At 35.5% G+C, this 16,497-nt stretch overlaps 1 protein-coding gene across 2 annotated transcripts; it reads left to right on the top strand.

Annotated features, from left to right (window-relative positions):
* Positions 1 to 3,071: 3,071 nt before the first annotated feature.
* Positions 3,072 to 15,729, top strand: ing3 (inhibitor of growth family, member 3). Of its 2 annotated transcripts, none has more exons than XM_055190987.2 (12): positions 3,072 to 3,231; positions 3,353 to 3,424; positions 4,657 to 4,757; positions 6,628 to 6,693; positions 6,851 to 6,947; positions 7,213 to 7,284; positions 7,385 to 7,501; positions 8,058 to 8,197; positions 9,860 to 9,884; positions 11,717 to 11,903; positions 12,348 to 12,386; positions 14,895 to 15,729. In XM_055190987.2, exons 1-12 carry the CDS (start codon positions 3,204 to 3,206, stop codon positions 14,932 to 14,934), a joined length of 984 nt encoding a protein of 327 aa, XP_055046962.2. In that variant the 5' UTR covers positions 3,072 to 3,203; the 3' UTR covers positions 14,935 to 15,729. The 2 variants fall into 2 exon arrangements, with proteins under 2 accessions (XP_055046962.2, XP_073725368.1); XM_073869267.1 differs by having other exon boundaries at positions 8,058 to 8,224; positions 9,700 to 9,884.
* The last annotated feature ends 768 nt before the right edge of the window (positions 15,730 to 16,497 follow it).

Raw genomic sequence — 16,497 nt, 5'->3', positions numbered from 1 at the left:
GTCAGAGACTACCCTGCTGAAAAAAAAATAGAAACCTTCACAACATTTAATTTGGATTAGTTGGAATTGTATTAATGGTATCTGTGGGTATCCACTGGTGTGTGTTGGGTTCTGTTGGTGGGATGTTATCTGGTGGATGGGAACCATCATTAAATCCTACAGGAATAAGACCCAAAACACATTACATTAAGACATTTTGTAAAGGTTTTATGATGGTGTTTGTGATGGAAAGCATTAGAATTTGTGTTGTTTTCAGGTTGGGGAAGTAATAAGTATTACATGACAATTCTGTAAGCTGCTATTTTAGTATTGACGTGGGCATAAAGATAGACAAACATTAACATCGATTGAATTTAAATACACAGTGAAGACAAAATGTAGACGCATCATACCTGACCAATCAGAGACGTCTTCTGTGCCACTAAGCCCCACCCTTTCTGAACTTAGAAAGAATTAGAACAGCTGTTCTAACAATTTTTTTTGTTATTTGGGGGTTTCATTACATGCATCTTAACACACTCATTTAAAATACTTGTCATGTGTCCAGATCCCGCCTCTGGGAAAAAGAGGAAAAATTATTCGGGGGTGAAGAGGTCAGACTGTGTTGAACCTGCAAGTGTTGTTAAATAAAAAAGTTCAAATCATTTCTAGTAGTTTTGTGTAAATCAGTGTCCACGATTGAATCTAATTTAAAATGCAAAAAAACCCAAGTTAAAAAAAAACGTAATTTTTATGAGTATTCAACGCAATGTTTTAAGTACATCCGACTTATTATAGTTTGTTGGCCGGAATTAATTTCAGAGCTTCAGAATTTTCTTAACTTAAAATAATTGATGCAAACTGTTGCCTTAATTTTTTGGAGTCCAAGCTATATTTTTTAGAGTGAACATGGCTAAAACATTTTGATATTTTCTTGTTCATGAACAATGACACACAAACTTGTCATTTCTTGCATTTCTTTGAACAAGTTACAGGCTTTTGCAGGACATGACGTTGTGCTGTTTGTACGAATTATTCTGAGAAATGCATGCACTTTTTTTTGTGCAAATTTTAAGAATGTTTGAGAAATGCTCCAGAAAAACTGTAAAAACAATAGATTTTTTTATTTGTCTATTTAACTAATGTCAATATTGTAAGTATAACCATCGTACAAAAAGATCACGAGAAACAGGTCAGTAATTCAGACTATATACCTAGCTAAATTTGGAGCATATTTGTTAGCTGACTGATATTTTTTAATAATAGTGTGCAAATATGAAACTGGGATGAGAAGAAATATAAAATGAAACTGGAAATAGCTTTCACACAGTCAATAATAGGCTACCATCAGAGGAATTGTTGTGATTTCAAGCACATTGTTTTAATTTAAATTTAGAGCTGAGGAGCAATGTCATTTTGCATAACACTTCATCTCAACAGCTCTGTGGTAATTTTGTCTTTGAAAGGAAAGATTTAAATAGAGTGTTTTACAAAAGCCTCTTCCACCGAGACTGCACCAAATCGAGTAAACACAAAGGGTCAAGCTGAGGGCCCCTCTCAGGAGACAGCCGTGCAGTTGCATTGTCGTCCACAAGCAATTTCTAGTGGTATGTTATACAAAACACAAACACACTAAATTACATGTCTATAACAAACTGAGGTGGATCTGAGGACAGTCAGTCCAAATTGCAGTCAGTGCTGCCCTCCTGAGGCTAAAACTGAAATATGCAGCACATTTTTACAAGGGTTATTCATTATATTTATATAATAAATCATTATTTTGTAACTGAAGACGAAAGATGACTAAATTTTGTCCTGTTTAAAAACACACACAATTCTCTAAAAATACATTAATAGCCTACAATTTATAAATAAATGTTTTAATGTAAATATATAAATTTCACCGCTGTGATTTACATAGCTATATATTATTATCAGTATGGTATTTTGGCTTAGTTAACTTTCAAGTTGTATAGGCTCCCATATGCTTTACTAGTACACTAGTACTAGTACACACAATGCCCTTAAAATACATTAATACATTTTATAAATAAATGTTTTAAATTTTAAATCACAGTGGCGAAAAATAAATAAGTTCCATAAGTTATATGTTTTATGTATTATTATCATATATTATATGACAATTTATTTATTTAGAGATTATATGTATACTGCATTCATAAATATTTATATAAAGATAGACATATTAATATCCTTATAGTACACTGGTTTTTCTTTAATGTATATATTTTAGATTTTTTATCTGTATGGTATTTTGGCTTAGGTAACTTTCAAGTCGTAATTATACTATTTCATATACTTTACTAGTACATTAGCACTAGTACACACAATGGCCTAAAAATACACTAATACAGTTTATAAATAAATATTTTTAATGTAAATCACAGTGGTGAAAAATAAATAATGTTATATGTTTTATATAGTATCTAAAATTATCATATATTATATGACAATGTGTTTATTTACAGAGTTTATATGTATACTGTATTTATAAATATTTATATAAAGATATACATATATCCACTAGTTATATTACACTAGTTTTCCTTTAATGTATATATTTTTTATTTTAATCAGTTTGCTATTTTGGATTAGTTAACTTTCAAGTCGTAATTATACTATTTCATATACTTTACTAGTACACTAGCACTAGTACACACAATGCTCTAAAAATACATTAATACTTTTTTTATTATTTAAATCACAGAGGTGAAAATGTATATATATATATATACATCCACATATATTATATGAAAATGTGTTTATTTACAGAGTTTATATATTTATACTGTATAAAAATATAAATATTAATATTATTTACACTAGTTTTCCATTTAATGTATATTTTACCTATTATTTTTTTATAATCAGTATGGTATTTTAGTTAGTTAACCTATAAGTCGTAATTATACTATTTCATACTTTACTAGCCCATATAAAACGAATATACGCCGTGCACTTTCAAATAAAATACAGGCAACCTAGCGGTGGATGTAGTTTTCAAGCTGTTCGATTAAGAAAACTACAAATCCCATGCAACATCCGCCCAACTCGCTCGTCGCCCTATCAGATCTCACGTTGTGTACGTAAGCCCCTCCCCCTCCAACATGTTTTCTCTCCCCTTCAGTTCTCCGCTGCCTGCGACGCCATATTGACGAGAAACACCCTTTTCCCAAATCGTCTGAAACACGATCTTTGCCAGGATGTTGTACCTAGAGGACTACCTCGAGAGTAAGTATACGACCCAGTTTAATGTTTCGTGTTGATATTTTGTGATTTAAAGGTTCAAGAGAGCTGTTTTAGGCGTTGAAGCCGTTAGCCAGTAACACGCCTCTGTTGTTCTCCCCGGCAGTGATCGAGCAGCTACCCATGGATCTCCGCGACAGGTTTACGGAAATGAGAGAGATGGACCTGCAAGTGCAGAGTATGAAACTACTTTAAACTCTCTCTTCTGCTTTAAAACATCACGTATGACTTGAACTGATGCAGTTTATATCAGTGCAGATGCAGATGGGTTTGGTGCTGGTGTGATTTGCATGCATAATGAGACTGTGTGTTTATGTGTGTGTGTGTGTGATGATGTTGATGTGAAGTGCACATGTGGAAGTTTAGATGAATGACTGAAACTGAGACCTGGAGGGACCTCACACTGGGATGCATTTTTAAGTAAATACTGATGTTGTCCACTGATACTGATGGCAAAGTTGTCACAGTCATTGGTGATGTGAATTAGCCCTTATTAATGAGCATCAGAATAAGCACATCATAATACTTGTATTTGTTAACCATTGTCTGTTTTGCATGAAACATAGAAAATAGTAATACAAACTGCATTCATAATTGAGCTTATAGTACAGCTATTACGTGACAAACCTGTCAAAAGTTTGTTTTGTTTGTGTTATATTTTATAAGACATTATATTTTGCATAAAGAAGTAACCTTTTTTACATTTAAGTACTGATATAGAAAAAATAAGATTTTTTGTATTCGTTTTAATTTATTGCGTTGATTTAGTAAAAAATGTATGCACCCTTTTATAGTTATAAGAATGAGATTATTGCATATACTAATATGAATTTTTGGAGAGGACATGTGCTTAATTGTCATTAAAAACAAATGTTGCAATGTTGACAGTGTTGCCTAAAGTTTTGATAGTTAATGGATCACCCCTTATACACGCTCAGAAATGGGTACAAAAGCTGGGACTTTACCCCTTTAGATACCTTACATGTACCTTTGAGGTACTAATATGAACTCTGTGTCCTTTTTGAAAGTGTACCGCCCCGAGTAAGAGCTTTATTTCTGAAAGTTTGGGTTTTGAACCTTTATTTAAATTTTTTTTAGCCCTGATGAGATTTATTTCAGTTAGGGTTGCAAAATTCTGGGAATTTTGGAAATTTTCCATGGAAATTACAGGGAAATGTATGGGAATTATGGCACATGGATGAAGATGAGTCATGTCGAGGAAGCTCATTTATATGTGATACAGTTTGTAAAAATTTCCCAAAATGTACAAATAATTTTCCTTTAATTCCTTAAGTTTGTAACTTGGAATATTTCCAAAATTCATCAGCTTTGCGACCCTAATTTCAGTTAATCTGATCATAGACATCAGTGGTGTATTTTGAATGTTTATGGTCCTGTTTCTTTGTTCAGATGCTATGGATCAACTAGAGCAGCGGGTTAATGAGTTCTTTACTAATGCAAAGAAGAACAAACCAGAATGGAGAGAAGAGCAGATGGAAATCATTAAAAAGGTGACTTCATTTACACTCGTGTAGACCACACTAATGCGATTCATGCTAGTAACAATTGTAATAAGAATTGCTTAAGGAATAATTGACGACAGACTGTTGAATATAAAATATGTAATGCACACCGAGATGGTCTTTTGGTCACCATTTGGCTTAGCAATATTTATATATACATTAGGGCTACATAGCGATTAATTGCGACTAATCGTTTGTATGTGTGTGTACTGTGTATAATAAGTATATGAATACAATCATATGTATATATTTAAAGGTGCAGTGTGTAATTTTTAGAAGGATCTCTTGAAAGAAATGCAAAATGATATACAAAACTATATTATCAGTTGTGTATAAAGACCTTTTAAAATGAATCGTTATGTTTTTATAACCTTAGAATGAGACGTTTTTATCTACGTACACAGAGGGTCCCCTTACATGGAAGTCACCATTTTGTGCCGCCATCTTTCTACAGAAGCCCTTAACGGACAAACCTTTTAACTAAGTTGTCTCCGACGATGAAATGTTTGTCCGGTGGTGGCTACCGTAGCTTCTTTATGCGTTTCAAAAGTGAGGGTTGGGCAGTGGACTGAGCCGTTGGTTGCAATTCGCAACCTCACCACTAGATACCAACAAAATGTACACACTGCACCTTTAAGAAATATTTACATGTGTATATACATTTTTATATCTATATATAATTTATATAATATGTAAATACTTTGTATGTAAATATATATTTTTCTTAATTGTACACGCATGTGTGTGTTTATAATTATAATAATTAAAAAAAAGTTTATTCTGCAAACGATTAGTTGCAATTATTCATTTTGCAGCCCTATGTATTCATTTGTTCCGATTTTATCAAGAAATCAGGCAATCATAGTTTTTTTACTGTTAATTTTCTTCTTTTGAATTTTTATTATTAATTTATTTTCGCTATCACACACATATTTATGCATTATTTGTTGAAATTAAATAAATCCGTCATTTCAGTAAAACTTGACGTAGTTAGACGGAACTGTAATGCGAACTACTTAAAATGTGTGTGTTTACAGAAAAATAACGCACACCCTTAAAATGTTTGTCAACCAATCAGAATGAAGCATTTATCCACCCCGTGGTATAAATAGATGAAAATATCTTTTGAAGTTTGGTTTCTATTTCTGTCTTTTGTAAGCAGTACAAATGTACACAATTTTAGAGATGCACCGATCGAACGACCAGAGACCGGAATTGGCAAATTTTATGCATGATCGTCAGTCTCGCAACATTTCGATTCCGCGCCGGGACCCGTTTTACATTAAGACCACGACCCGAACCCCCCATGCCTATATTGATCTTTTCAAATGAAAGAAGAAGATCATGTGATTTAATGAAGTTTGGGTGCAAGTGCAAAGTTGAATAATTTCTTTTATGATGAAAATCAAGTTTTTTTTATATATAAAAGTAAAGTAGATTTTTGTTTGTAGCCCATAAGCTGTCAATTGGCTTTATGCCCAGCTGCACTACTTCCTGAACTTTAGCCAGCTCCTTGTTTCCTGTCTGCCATTTTTGGACAAACTGATTAATCCAGGTGTGTCTGATTATTGTTGTTGTGACTACTGAGGTCAGGCACACCTGGATTAATTAGTTTGTCCAATAATGGCAGACAGGAAACAAGAAGTTCAGGAAGTAGTGCAGCTGGGCATAAAGCCTATTAGTTCTTAGAAAGAAAATCGGATTCGGCAGGTCACAAATACAGAAAAATCGGAATCAGCCAAGAAACCTACAATCAGTGCATCTCTACAGAATTTCAGTACTTCTAACTCATTGATATGGTGGATTATACACACCGTCATTACAATGATGTTATTTTGTTTTTCTGTCTTTCTATCAGGACTACTATAAAGCTTTAGAAGACGCAGATGAGAAAGTCCAGTTAGCCAATCAAATCTATGATCTGGTGAGTAACAATACATTATGACTTTGTGTCAGTACCTGATGTGGTCCAGTAGGTGGCAGACCATCACAGAAAAAAAATGTTTAAGGAAACCTTTCCATGTGGATGATCAAAATGATGGTATGTGTGCGGTCTGTTGATCACTGGGGTTTTGGTTTAGGTCGATCGACATTTGAGGAAGCTGGATCAGGAGTTGGCAAAGTTCAAAATGGAGTTGGAGGCAGATAACGCCGGCATCACGGAGATCCTGGAGAGACGTGAGTTACACCTGTCAATCACCCAGATTTCATAGTTTTTGTTAAAGGGATAAAGAAGTTTTAAAGTGTTTCATGCCATTTATAAAAAGACAGGACATAAGAATTAAAATATGTGTTTTATTTCAACCAAATACATTCATCATTAACTGGATGTCTTTGAAAGAGGTCTAGCTATAAAAATAAAATAGCCTTGTTAGAAAATATGTTATTAATATGTTTGGCATAAGCTTTAGTAATACTATGTTGTGCATGCAACCTTTTGCAGGGTCACTAGAGATGGATAGCCCTTCCCAACCTGTCAATAACCACCACGTCCACTCACACACCACTGTTGAGAGTAAGTCCCGACCTTTCCAATGTTTGAACCCTCGCACTCATTCTGTAACCTATTTTTCTGTCCCTCACCTCTGACCTGTTCCCTGTACGTGTGTCAACAGAGAGGAAGTACAGCACACCAGCCCACCACACTACTGAACATGTACCAGAGAAGAAGTTTAAATCAGAGGCCTTGCTGTCCACGCTCACGTCAGATGCCTCTAAAGAAAGCACACCAGGTAAAACAAAACGCATATGTGGCCGTTCACATTTCACATCTAAAACCATGAATGAGTCACTTTCTTCATTTTTTCCAATGCACTCGAGCGCTTGTGCTCCCGTAGCGTCTGCCATTGCTAGGCAAACATGAGCTGTACTCTCTATAGATTCATTAATGCGTCTCCATCAAGGGTCGACCGATTATCGGCGTTGATATTAAGCAGTTTGACGATTATTATCTGTCATTTTAAAAGCCTATTTGCAGATAAAGTAATCAAGGGTTTTGTATAAATCAGGAATGCAGTTCACACGACAGGAAGGGTTTGCCAAACTACACGAGTCATCATTTAAAGTGGTTTAAAAAAAAAGACAAAACAAAAACAAGTATTGATTAAAATTTTAATACAAATTTTATGAAAGGTTTTGATGCATTTATTTAGGAAATATAATGATCTTTTTAGATCTTTGCAGGAATTACTGTGTTGTTTAGCTATGATTTGCCGAGCTCCCAGTATCACAAAATATTAAATAAATTTCCAGATGTATTAAAAATGTTTAATCGTCTGTGTGTTGCAGGCTGCAGAGTAAACAGCACGTCCTCCACTAACAACGTTTATAGCGTCAACTCCTCCCAGTCGCTTTCCTCGTACAATCTCAGCCCACTTCCTGCCGGGCCCGCCACAGGGGCGGGTGCCATTACCAATGCTGCAGCCCAGGCAGTGCTTGCCACCGCACAGATGAAAATAAAACTTTCATTCTGGATCTGTTTCTACACCCCTCTTCCCTTCACTTCCTGTTTCTGCTATTTTTGGGCCCTTGGGGTTTTATGTTTTTCCTCTCGATCTGTTTATCTTAGTGGCAGATTGTGTTATCGTGGCCCTCGGCTCATGTTAATTTCAGAGTTGGCTACACAGAGGCCCTTGTTATATTATATGACGACTCCGAGGAAATCACATCCACGGCCCTTGTTGTGTAATTTTTTCATTATTGTTTTGTGTCCAGTGAGACTACTTTTGTCAGCGATTGTTTTTGCAGTTGTACTGTACTGTCGGTTGTAATGATAATAGTGTTTCATAAACATTTTCTCATTTTAAATTAAACTATTTAACTTAACATACTGACTTAAAAATGCAACGCTCACATTACAGGACGCTAAATAAAGCATGAAGTGCAGCATTGAATGACATCAACCTGTGTGTATACATAGACCAGCAACTTTAGACCAAAACTTTATAGAAATCTGATAGTCGTAAAAATAAGAAAAAAGTTGTAAAATTTTGACGTTGGTGGCATTGATTTTGTTACACAAATCGTGCTTTAATGGCTATATTATGTACACTGCAAAAAAATCTTGCTTAGTATTTTTGTATTCAATACAAATATCAAAAAATTCTTACATTAAGATACAGAAAAATTACCTAAGGAAATAAATCTAGTTTTTACACAAACAATTATATTATATTAAAAAAATTAAGTGAATTTGTGCTTAAAATTGGGTAAAAGAAAGTGTTTTAAGATAAAAGTAAACTTATTTCAAGATTTTTTTTCTTGCCCCATTAGTAGATTTTTTTTTGCATGTTTTAGGCACAAATTAATTTAAATTTGATAATTTTTGCCTAAAAACTAGGCTTATTTTTTAAGTCATTTTACTTTTTTTTTGACATTTGTACTGAAATCAAAACAAAAAACTTGGTAACAAAGTCGTTTTTTGCAGTGAATATGCACATCACATTTCTTGTGCTAGATTACTCGTGGGATGACTTGATCAAATTAAATGTTATACAGGCGGACACGTCAATAAGCTCTTCGCTGATTGGCTTGCATGACAACACATGATGTGAATTTCACGCTTGAGTTAAAAATTTTCGCCTTGTGCGAAAGATTTAGCATGTTCGCTGCAATTGCGTTTGTGTCGTACGGCGCAAATTCGCATCTGTTTGCTTCTTTGCATTAACTTTGTATTTAATCTACTTGCGCAAACAATAAAATTGGCTTTTGGTGTGTATGTAGCATTATAGCGTTAAATAATATATTATAGTAACAGTGCATTAAACAAGGTACCAACAGAGACTCAATTTTTCAGAAAGGGTTTTCAAGCATGCTGATTTACTATTAACATGTTTATGCACAGCACATTAAAGGGATAGTTCACTAAAAAAAACTAAAATTTTGGTCGCTGAAGGATGTGACTTGATATCTGTGTGTGTTTCAGATGAAAGAGGGCAGGAGGACGTCCAGTATGAAGGCCACTTATGAGGCTGTTAAAAACAATGACTTCTTGAGTCGTGACTTTGCTCTGAGTCGTGACTCCAGCGCTTATACGTCTTCTGCGCTGGCCAACACGCTTACACAACCCCTCACATCCAGCAACAACTCAGACTCCCGCACAGGACGCAAGACCAAGTAAGACAAACCCACCTGCTTCCTTTAGACTCCACACCTTTTTTTTTTTTTACATTTCGCAATAAGGTTCGGGTAAAGCTGCAGTTCATAAATCTGCCATCTCTGTTAGAAACATAAAATAGCAGGTTAGTTTAAGTGTATCATCTAACGTCTCCTGCGAAACACGTATAAATCATTATTATAAGCCGCGTTATTTGAAAGCCTATTGTTGTTATTGGAGGTAAATGTGATTTTGTTTTTCTCAGCAAAAACGTGTAAAACTGAACAAGAAAGACTGTATGCCGACTGTATGTTCTGTTATACACTTAGACTATTATTAGTTAATAATTAGTTAAAAAATAAGTTAATGCATAATGTAACATGAACTATCGATGAACAATACTTCTACAATATTTATTAATCTTAGTTCATATTAATTTTAACATTTACTAATACATTTGTAAAATCAAACGTTGAAATTGTACCGTTTGTTAATGCACCATTTGTATTGACATTAACTAACATTAACAAAGATTAATAAATGCTAAAAAACTACATTGATATTGTACAGCGTTACCACTTTGTTACTTTTTTCATTCACTCCATGTGGGTTTAAACAATTATGCTGCGTTCACACAGCGTGGTAGAGGCGTCAAGGGCGAGGGATTTCAATGTTAAGTCAATGTGAAAACGCGTTGACGCGCATCTGGAGGTCTCGCGGCGCGAGTGAGGCGCGTAGCGCAACGCGGTAAAGGCGATTACACCTCATTTGCGCGTCTAGTTCGCGTGAATTGAGCATTTCCGCAGGAAATGCACGAGTTGAACATTTTTTACTTTGCCGGATAAAAGCACCGGGTTAACCAATCAGGAGCTTTTTCTAGTAGTGACGTGATTACAGGAAGCGAGCGCAGAAACCCCTCCCATGACTCAAACGCAGCTGGTGTGAACCCACAGTAATAAAAATTTTATTTGTTTATTTATTTTAATAAAAACTTTAAATAAAACTATTTTCTAATTATAAGCTTGTTGTGAAATTGTGACATCATAAAAAATGCACAAAAACTTAAATTTAATTAAAAATTGTATTATTCAAATATAATATTGCTAAAAACGTTTTGAGAAAAATAATCTTAAACAACTTTTTATTTTTAATTTTTTTCTGTATAATTTAGAAATAAAATGTATTTCATTTTATTTTTTATCAAAAAATATTACGGGTTGTAGCTTTAACAATGCAATAGTAAAATAAAAATAACTTAAAATAAAAATAAACACTACTTTTAATCATCTGTTGATCTAAGTTTATATCTTTCACATTTTTTATATATTAAGAATATTAAACATAACTTTAAAATGAACAGTAGTATGTTTATCAGTACTATACTATTAGTGTTTATAGTATTTATAGTAATTAATAAGTTAATGTTATCTTACTGTAAAAATGTATTCCTAATGTATTAATTCGGTAAAGATTAATTCAGATTAATCGCATACAAAATAAGTGATTCTTTGCATTATATATGTGTGTGTACTGTGTGTAATTATTATGTATATTTAACCACACACACATAGATATATTAATTTCAGAATTTTTTATATATCATTTTTTATTTTTATATCATATAGAATATATAAAAATATAAATAAATATATATACACATGTAAATTTTTCTTAAATATATACATGAATGTGTGTGTGTATTCATGTACATAATAATTACACACAACACACACTCATATATTATGCAAAAAAATCACTTTTATTTTGTATGCGATTAATCTTTGCCCAGCACTAGAAGAAACAAAAATGTATGTGTTACTGTCGTATTAAAACACATCTTGCTGTTTTTCAGAGGGAACACAAAGTCTTCCAACCATCAGTCCTCTTCATCCTCCTCTTCATCTTCTCTGTCATCCTGCTCCTCATCTTCAGCGCTGGCTCATGAGCTTGTACAGACCACAGTCACAGAGACCGACACCAACAGTCAGGTGGACTGGACATATGACCCCAATGAACCTCGATACTGCATCTGCAACCAGGTATACTGAACTCTCTTAATGTCATCAACCATGACCTCTTGTGTTTTAATGATTCACTAGCATACTCATACATCCACACATTTAAAATGATACTCAGGTTAGCATCATAACATGACATACATAAAACTGATTAATATGTTAAGGTTAAAACCGAATGATGTGTATGACTCCATGAGTCTCACGCTGGGTTTCCAGATGCTGTTTGTGTGTGTGTGTGCACAGCTTAGTTTCTGTTTTATGTACGAGTGCAAAAGAATTGTCTCCCTTGAACACATTATATTGCTTTAGTCAAAAGCCTATCAAAAATAGAAATGTGTGTGTGCGTCTCTGTAGAGACGATCAAAGAGAAAACTTGCAGCGCAGGTGCGCATGTGTGCGTCTCAGCTGCAGGTGTGCATGCGTGCGTCTGTCTCTAACGCTTCGTCTCTCTCTGTTTCTGTGCAGGTGTCGTACGGCGAGATGGTCGGTTGTGATAACCAAGATGTAAGTCAACCCTTCATCTCCAGAGACACACAGACACGTTTCCTCTTCAAAGAACAAACGCTAGCTCGCTCGCTCTGTGTTATGATGGCTCTGGTGCTCTCAATGCACTTACGTGGAGACCCCTCAGGCTGGCCGGGATAATCTCCAAACCTAAACTCTTATTAGAAATAGTAATCAGTGTTGTTCCTCTAGTGTTCAATATTGAGTCAAGTACGCTAATGTTGCAAAACTTCCTTTTCCTGCCCACTTGAAAGTCAATTAATCGTTGAGATCGAGCAGAGCATGTACACTTTTTAACAGCACAAAGGTCATGGGTTTGATTCCCAGGAAGCACACAATACTAATATATTAATGTGTATCTGGTCTACATTTTTAAAAAAAATGCAAGGCTGTATTTACACTGCAAAACTTGATGCCCAATTCCGATTTGTTGCCTGTATCCGTTTTTATTTTTTGACAACCCGCATACATCATCTTTTAAAAGTGACTCGTATCCGATATCTGCGTTTACACTAAACACTTGGCAAAACAATTCAAGGTAGACATACTGACCCAAAACAGCTTAAACCACAGAGGAAGTAAAAGTCATGATATGCAATGAACACAGACAAAATGATTATACAAAATTAGAGCCATCACGCAAAGATGCGTTGCTAAAAAGAGTCATGTGATTACGGGTGGTGTTGACGTTCATTTGCCAGCGTCGCATTTGCAGTGACGCACGACACGTCCTGAGATGGGAATATCCGATCTGTCTGCTCACATTGCTGACGCGAATGCATGTATCCGATTTATTTCCACACATGAATGAGGCCTGAAACCAATCGAAGTATATCGGAATCAGTGCCCTTTTTTCTGTTTACACGACCGTGGGTCAAATCCTGGGATTTAAACCAGATTTTTCCCAACTGGTTCGTGCAGAAACAGTATTTTCACGTTTTCGGTTTTGGATCAACCCTAAAATTTACGTTCCTGAACCGGTTAGAACAAAAAATAAAGTTCCTGAACCTGTTAATAACGTTCCAGCTGTGGGACATACAAATAAGTAGGCTGATCATTAGGACATTAAACTCAAATTATTAGTCTACAAAATTTCTATCTTGTCATCTAACATTAAAAAAGGCTACATTATGTAAGCGGCATAACTGTAATTCTGACATGCATTATGCACTAATTGAGACAAGGACAATTTCTGCCATTTTTATTAGAAAAAGAATATTGTGGTATTTCGAGATCATTTTGTTTGTATCTGTCCCATCAAGAACAGAAAGATTGTTCGCTTGCTTTTTGAAACGCGTCTCTCCGTGTATGCACTTTTGAGTGCACTTAAACACACGCACACACACAGACGGAGGAGGAATTCCAAACGGCGCTTCAGGATAAAGATGCAGCATAAACAGTCCTCCACATAAAGTGAAAATTACGTTGTTTTTCAGTGCTTTATTTTAAGGGAAGTGTATTTTTAGGGATAATCACGTTTGATTGGAGTTGGACAATCGGACACATTTAACCGCATGTGTGTACAGAAAATTGCTCACTTTAGCGTCTTTTTTGGTTAAATTGTTTAAAATCACTTAAGTGTTAACATTTGCAAGCCTTTGAAACACGTGCAACTTTCACCCTATTTAAATTTGCGTATTAATCCGCGAATCGCATGCAAGCCGAACTGTGGGTCATGATCTATACGGATCAACTGCGATCAGTTACACCACTAATTAGTATTAAAAAAATCTTCTTAATATACTTGGTAGCCTACAATATTTACCTCTTATGATTGAGCATTAGAGACTCGGGCTTGAGAAGGCTACTTGCTGGTGGCAAGCTTCTCATTTCTCCTATGAGTCAATGACGACCGCAACTGAACTTCACTGAGTTATACTGCACAGAAATTTTGTCAAAGAACGAAAAAATTATAGTATTAACCGGTTACCATTATTTTAAATAAATGATTCTGTTCCGGAACATATATATTTTTTTTAAGTTTCTGGTTTCGTTTCTGTTCCTTGCAAAACATCAAAAGTTTCTGGTTTTCGTTCCTTAAACCGGTTCAAAGCCTTGGTCAAATCCGATCTGTGCTACATGAGGAAAAAATTGGGAGTCACTTCTAAACCTAGTCCACAAAATCCCGTTCACACATGCTTGGTTTAAATGAAATCTCCGTTATTATAAAAAAGCAAAAACGTGCTATCAAGCGCTGTCAAGATGTAACCCAAATCGTAAAGCCACCTCGGCCAATCAGAAGCCTAACAAAAGTGACGTCGCAAGGCAAAAACCCCGCTGTTACTGTCTACATGACAACACCGCAACCAGCGTTTCTTAATAAAGGGTTTTCAAAAATGTTTGGTTTCAGTGCCCTGATACTGCGTTTTCATGTGGACGAACGTCCGAACCGCGTAAAAAAGTCACGGTTATAAAAATACCTGTGACGGTGTGGACTAGCCTAACATGCAGTGTAAATGTGGCCTAAGTTATCAGGTTTAGTCCTGACTCTTATCTCTTCGCCCACAGTGTCCGATCGAATGGTTTCACTACGGCTGCGTGGGTTTGACCGAGGCGCCCAAAGGAAAGTGGTACTGTCCGCAGTGCACGGCGGCCATGAAGAGGAGAGGAAGCAGACACAAATAAATCCCGAAACCATCGATGACACCACCTGGGCCAACCTCCGAAAACAACCACCCCCTTCACTAGAGACTCACCTGCAAAAAACTCTCCAAGATGCGGAGAGGTTCACCGAGTGTCCGTCTTACGTTGCCATGCAATCAGACTGTGTGTGTGTGTGTGTGTGTCACCCCAGGATGGGAGTTTTAGCTGGTGAATGTGTAATTCCCAAGCACACACTGCCCTCCAAATAATTTGTATGTTTTATGTCTCCATTTATCATTATGGAGGGGTGCAAGGTGTTTTTTGGGAGGCCTGTGTATTTTAACATTCAAGACATTCCTTGGCTCGCCATGCGCGGTGATTCTTCGTGTTTGGCGGCCCCTGGCAGAGAAAAGTTTGGATTGACGTGACGCCGACTGGGAATTGTAGTCCTGAGCTGTTTGATAGACTACAAACATCAGACATGTTCAGTCGGAGCTCTGATAAATCCTGGAAAAAATCAATCTTGATATGAACAGATGATGATGATTGCAACAGTGATAACTTCACAGGATAATGAATAAATGATGTATTGTGCTCCGCTTAATTTGGCGAGGAGATCTTAATGTGTACCATAGAAGAAATGAACAACGATGACTTGTGTGTATGTTTGTGTGTGTCTAGCCTGTACTGCACTGATTTGGTGATACAACATTTTGAGAGATGGAAAAGAAAACAATAAAACGATCAATGACTTTTGGTACACACTGTGTGTGGAGGGGTGTTGTATAAGATCAAATGGATCATTGTTACTAGATTAACATTATTTGGTCCTGGGCTTACTGTGAACCAGACGCTGTCTGGTTGATTTTACTAGGGGTTAAGTAAAATCAGGTAGGGAAGGGGGTATTATTAGTATCCTCCCTGTAGTCTTTTGGCTGTTTTAAAAGCAATGTTGCTCCCCAAGACAACATGTAAAATGAAAATCACTTGCACATCTTGTTAGATTTTAATTAAGGGATAAATTGCACAGGATTTCTGCTGTCTTTACTATAGTACTAAAGTTAAATACTGCTCTTAATATCTCATTAACACGTGCTCTTTGAAAGGTCAATGTACATATAGTTACAACTATCTAAACAGTCAAGAAAGTTTTCATTGACACCGTTTGATTTTACTTTATTTCAAAAAAATGTTTATTTTAAAATAGCAGAAACGCTTCTCATGCCCGTGTACTTTATTGTCCTCCAGAGGAAAATTGTTATGGACTACATCCAGATCTCTTACTTTTCTCTACCAATGTTTTCCAATTTAGTTATGGAAGCATCCTCAAAACAAATTGTGCTTACTTAAGAACCAAAATGATACAGATTATATGTCTTGCTTTCAAAGAAATCTTAACAGAATTTTGGGATGTTTTGCTTTCAACAAGAAAACACTGCCAGTAAGGTAAGAAAAATAATCTCATTCAAAACGGAAAAACGAGATTATTTTGGTTAACCATTAGCAAACATCTTTCATTTAAAAAACA

Source organism: Misgurnus anguillicaudatus, chromosome 1 (assembly GCF_027580225.2).
Source record: "Misgurnus anguillicaudatus chromosome 1, ASM2758022v2, whole genome shotgun sequence".
In the NCBI taxonomy this organism is placed as follows: domain Eukaryota; kingdom Metazoa; phylum Chordata; class Actinopteri; order Cypriniformes; family Cobitidae; genus Misgurnus; species Misgurnus anguillicaudatus.
This window is presented reverse-complemented; position numbering and strand designations above follow the sequence as displayed.

Coding starts and splice junctions, on each gene's coding strand:
- ing3 (XM_073869267.1), top strand. CDS start 3,204: ATGTTGTACCTAGAGGACTACCTCGAGA. Junction 8,225..9,699: donor TTGCCACCGCACAGATGAAA/ATAAAACTTTCA, acceptor TTTCAGATGAAA/GAGGGCAGGAGGACGTCCAG. Junction 9,885..11,716: donor CGCACAGGACGCAAGACCAA/GTAAGACAAACC, acceptor GCTGTTTTTCAG/AGGGAACACAAAGTCTTCCA.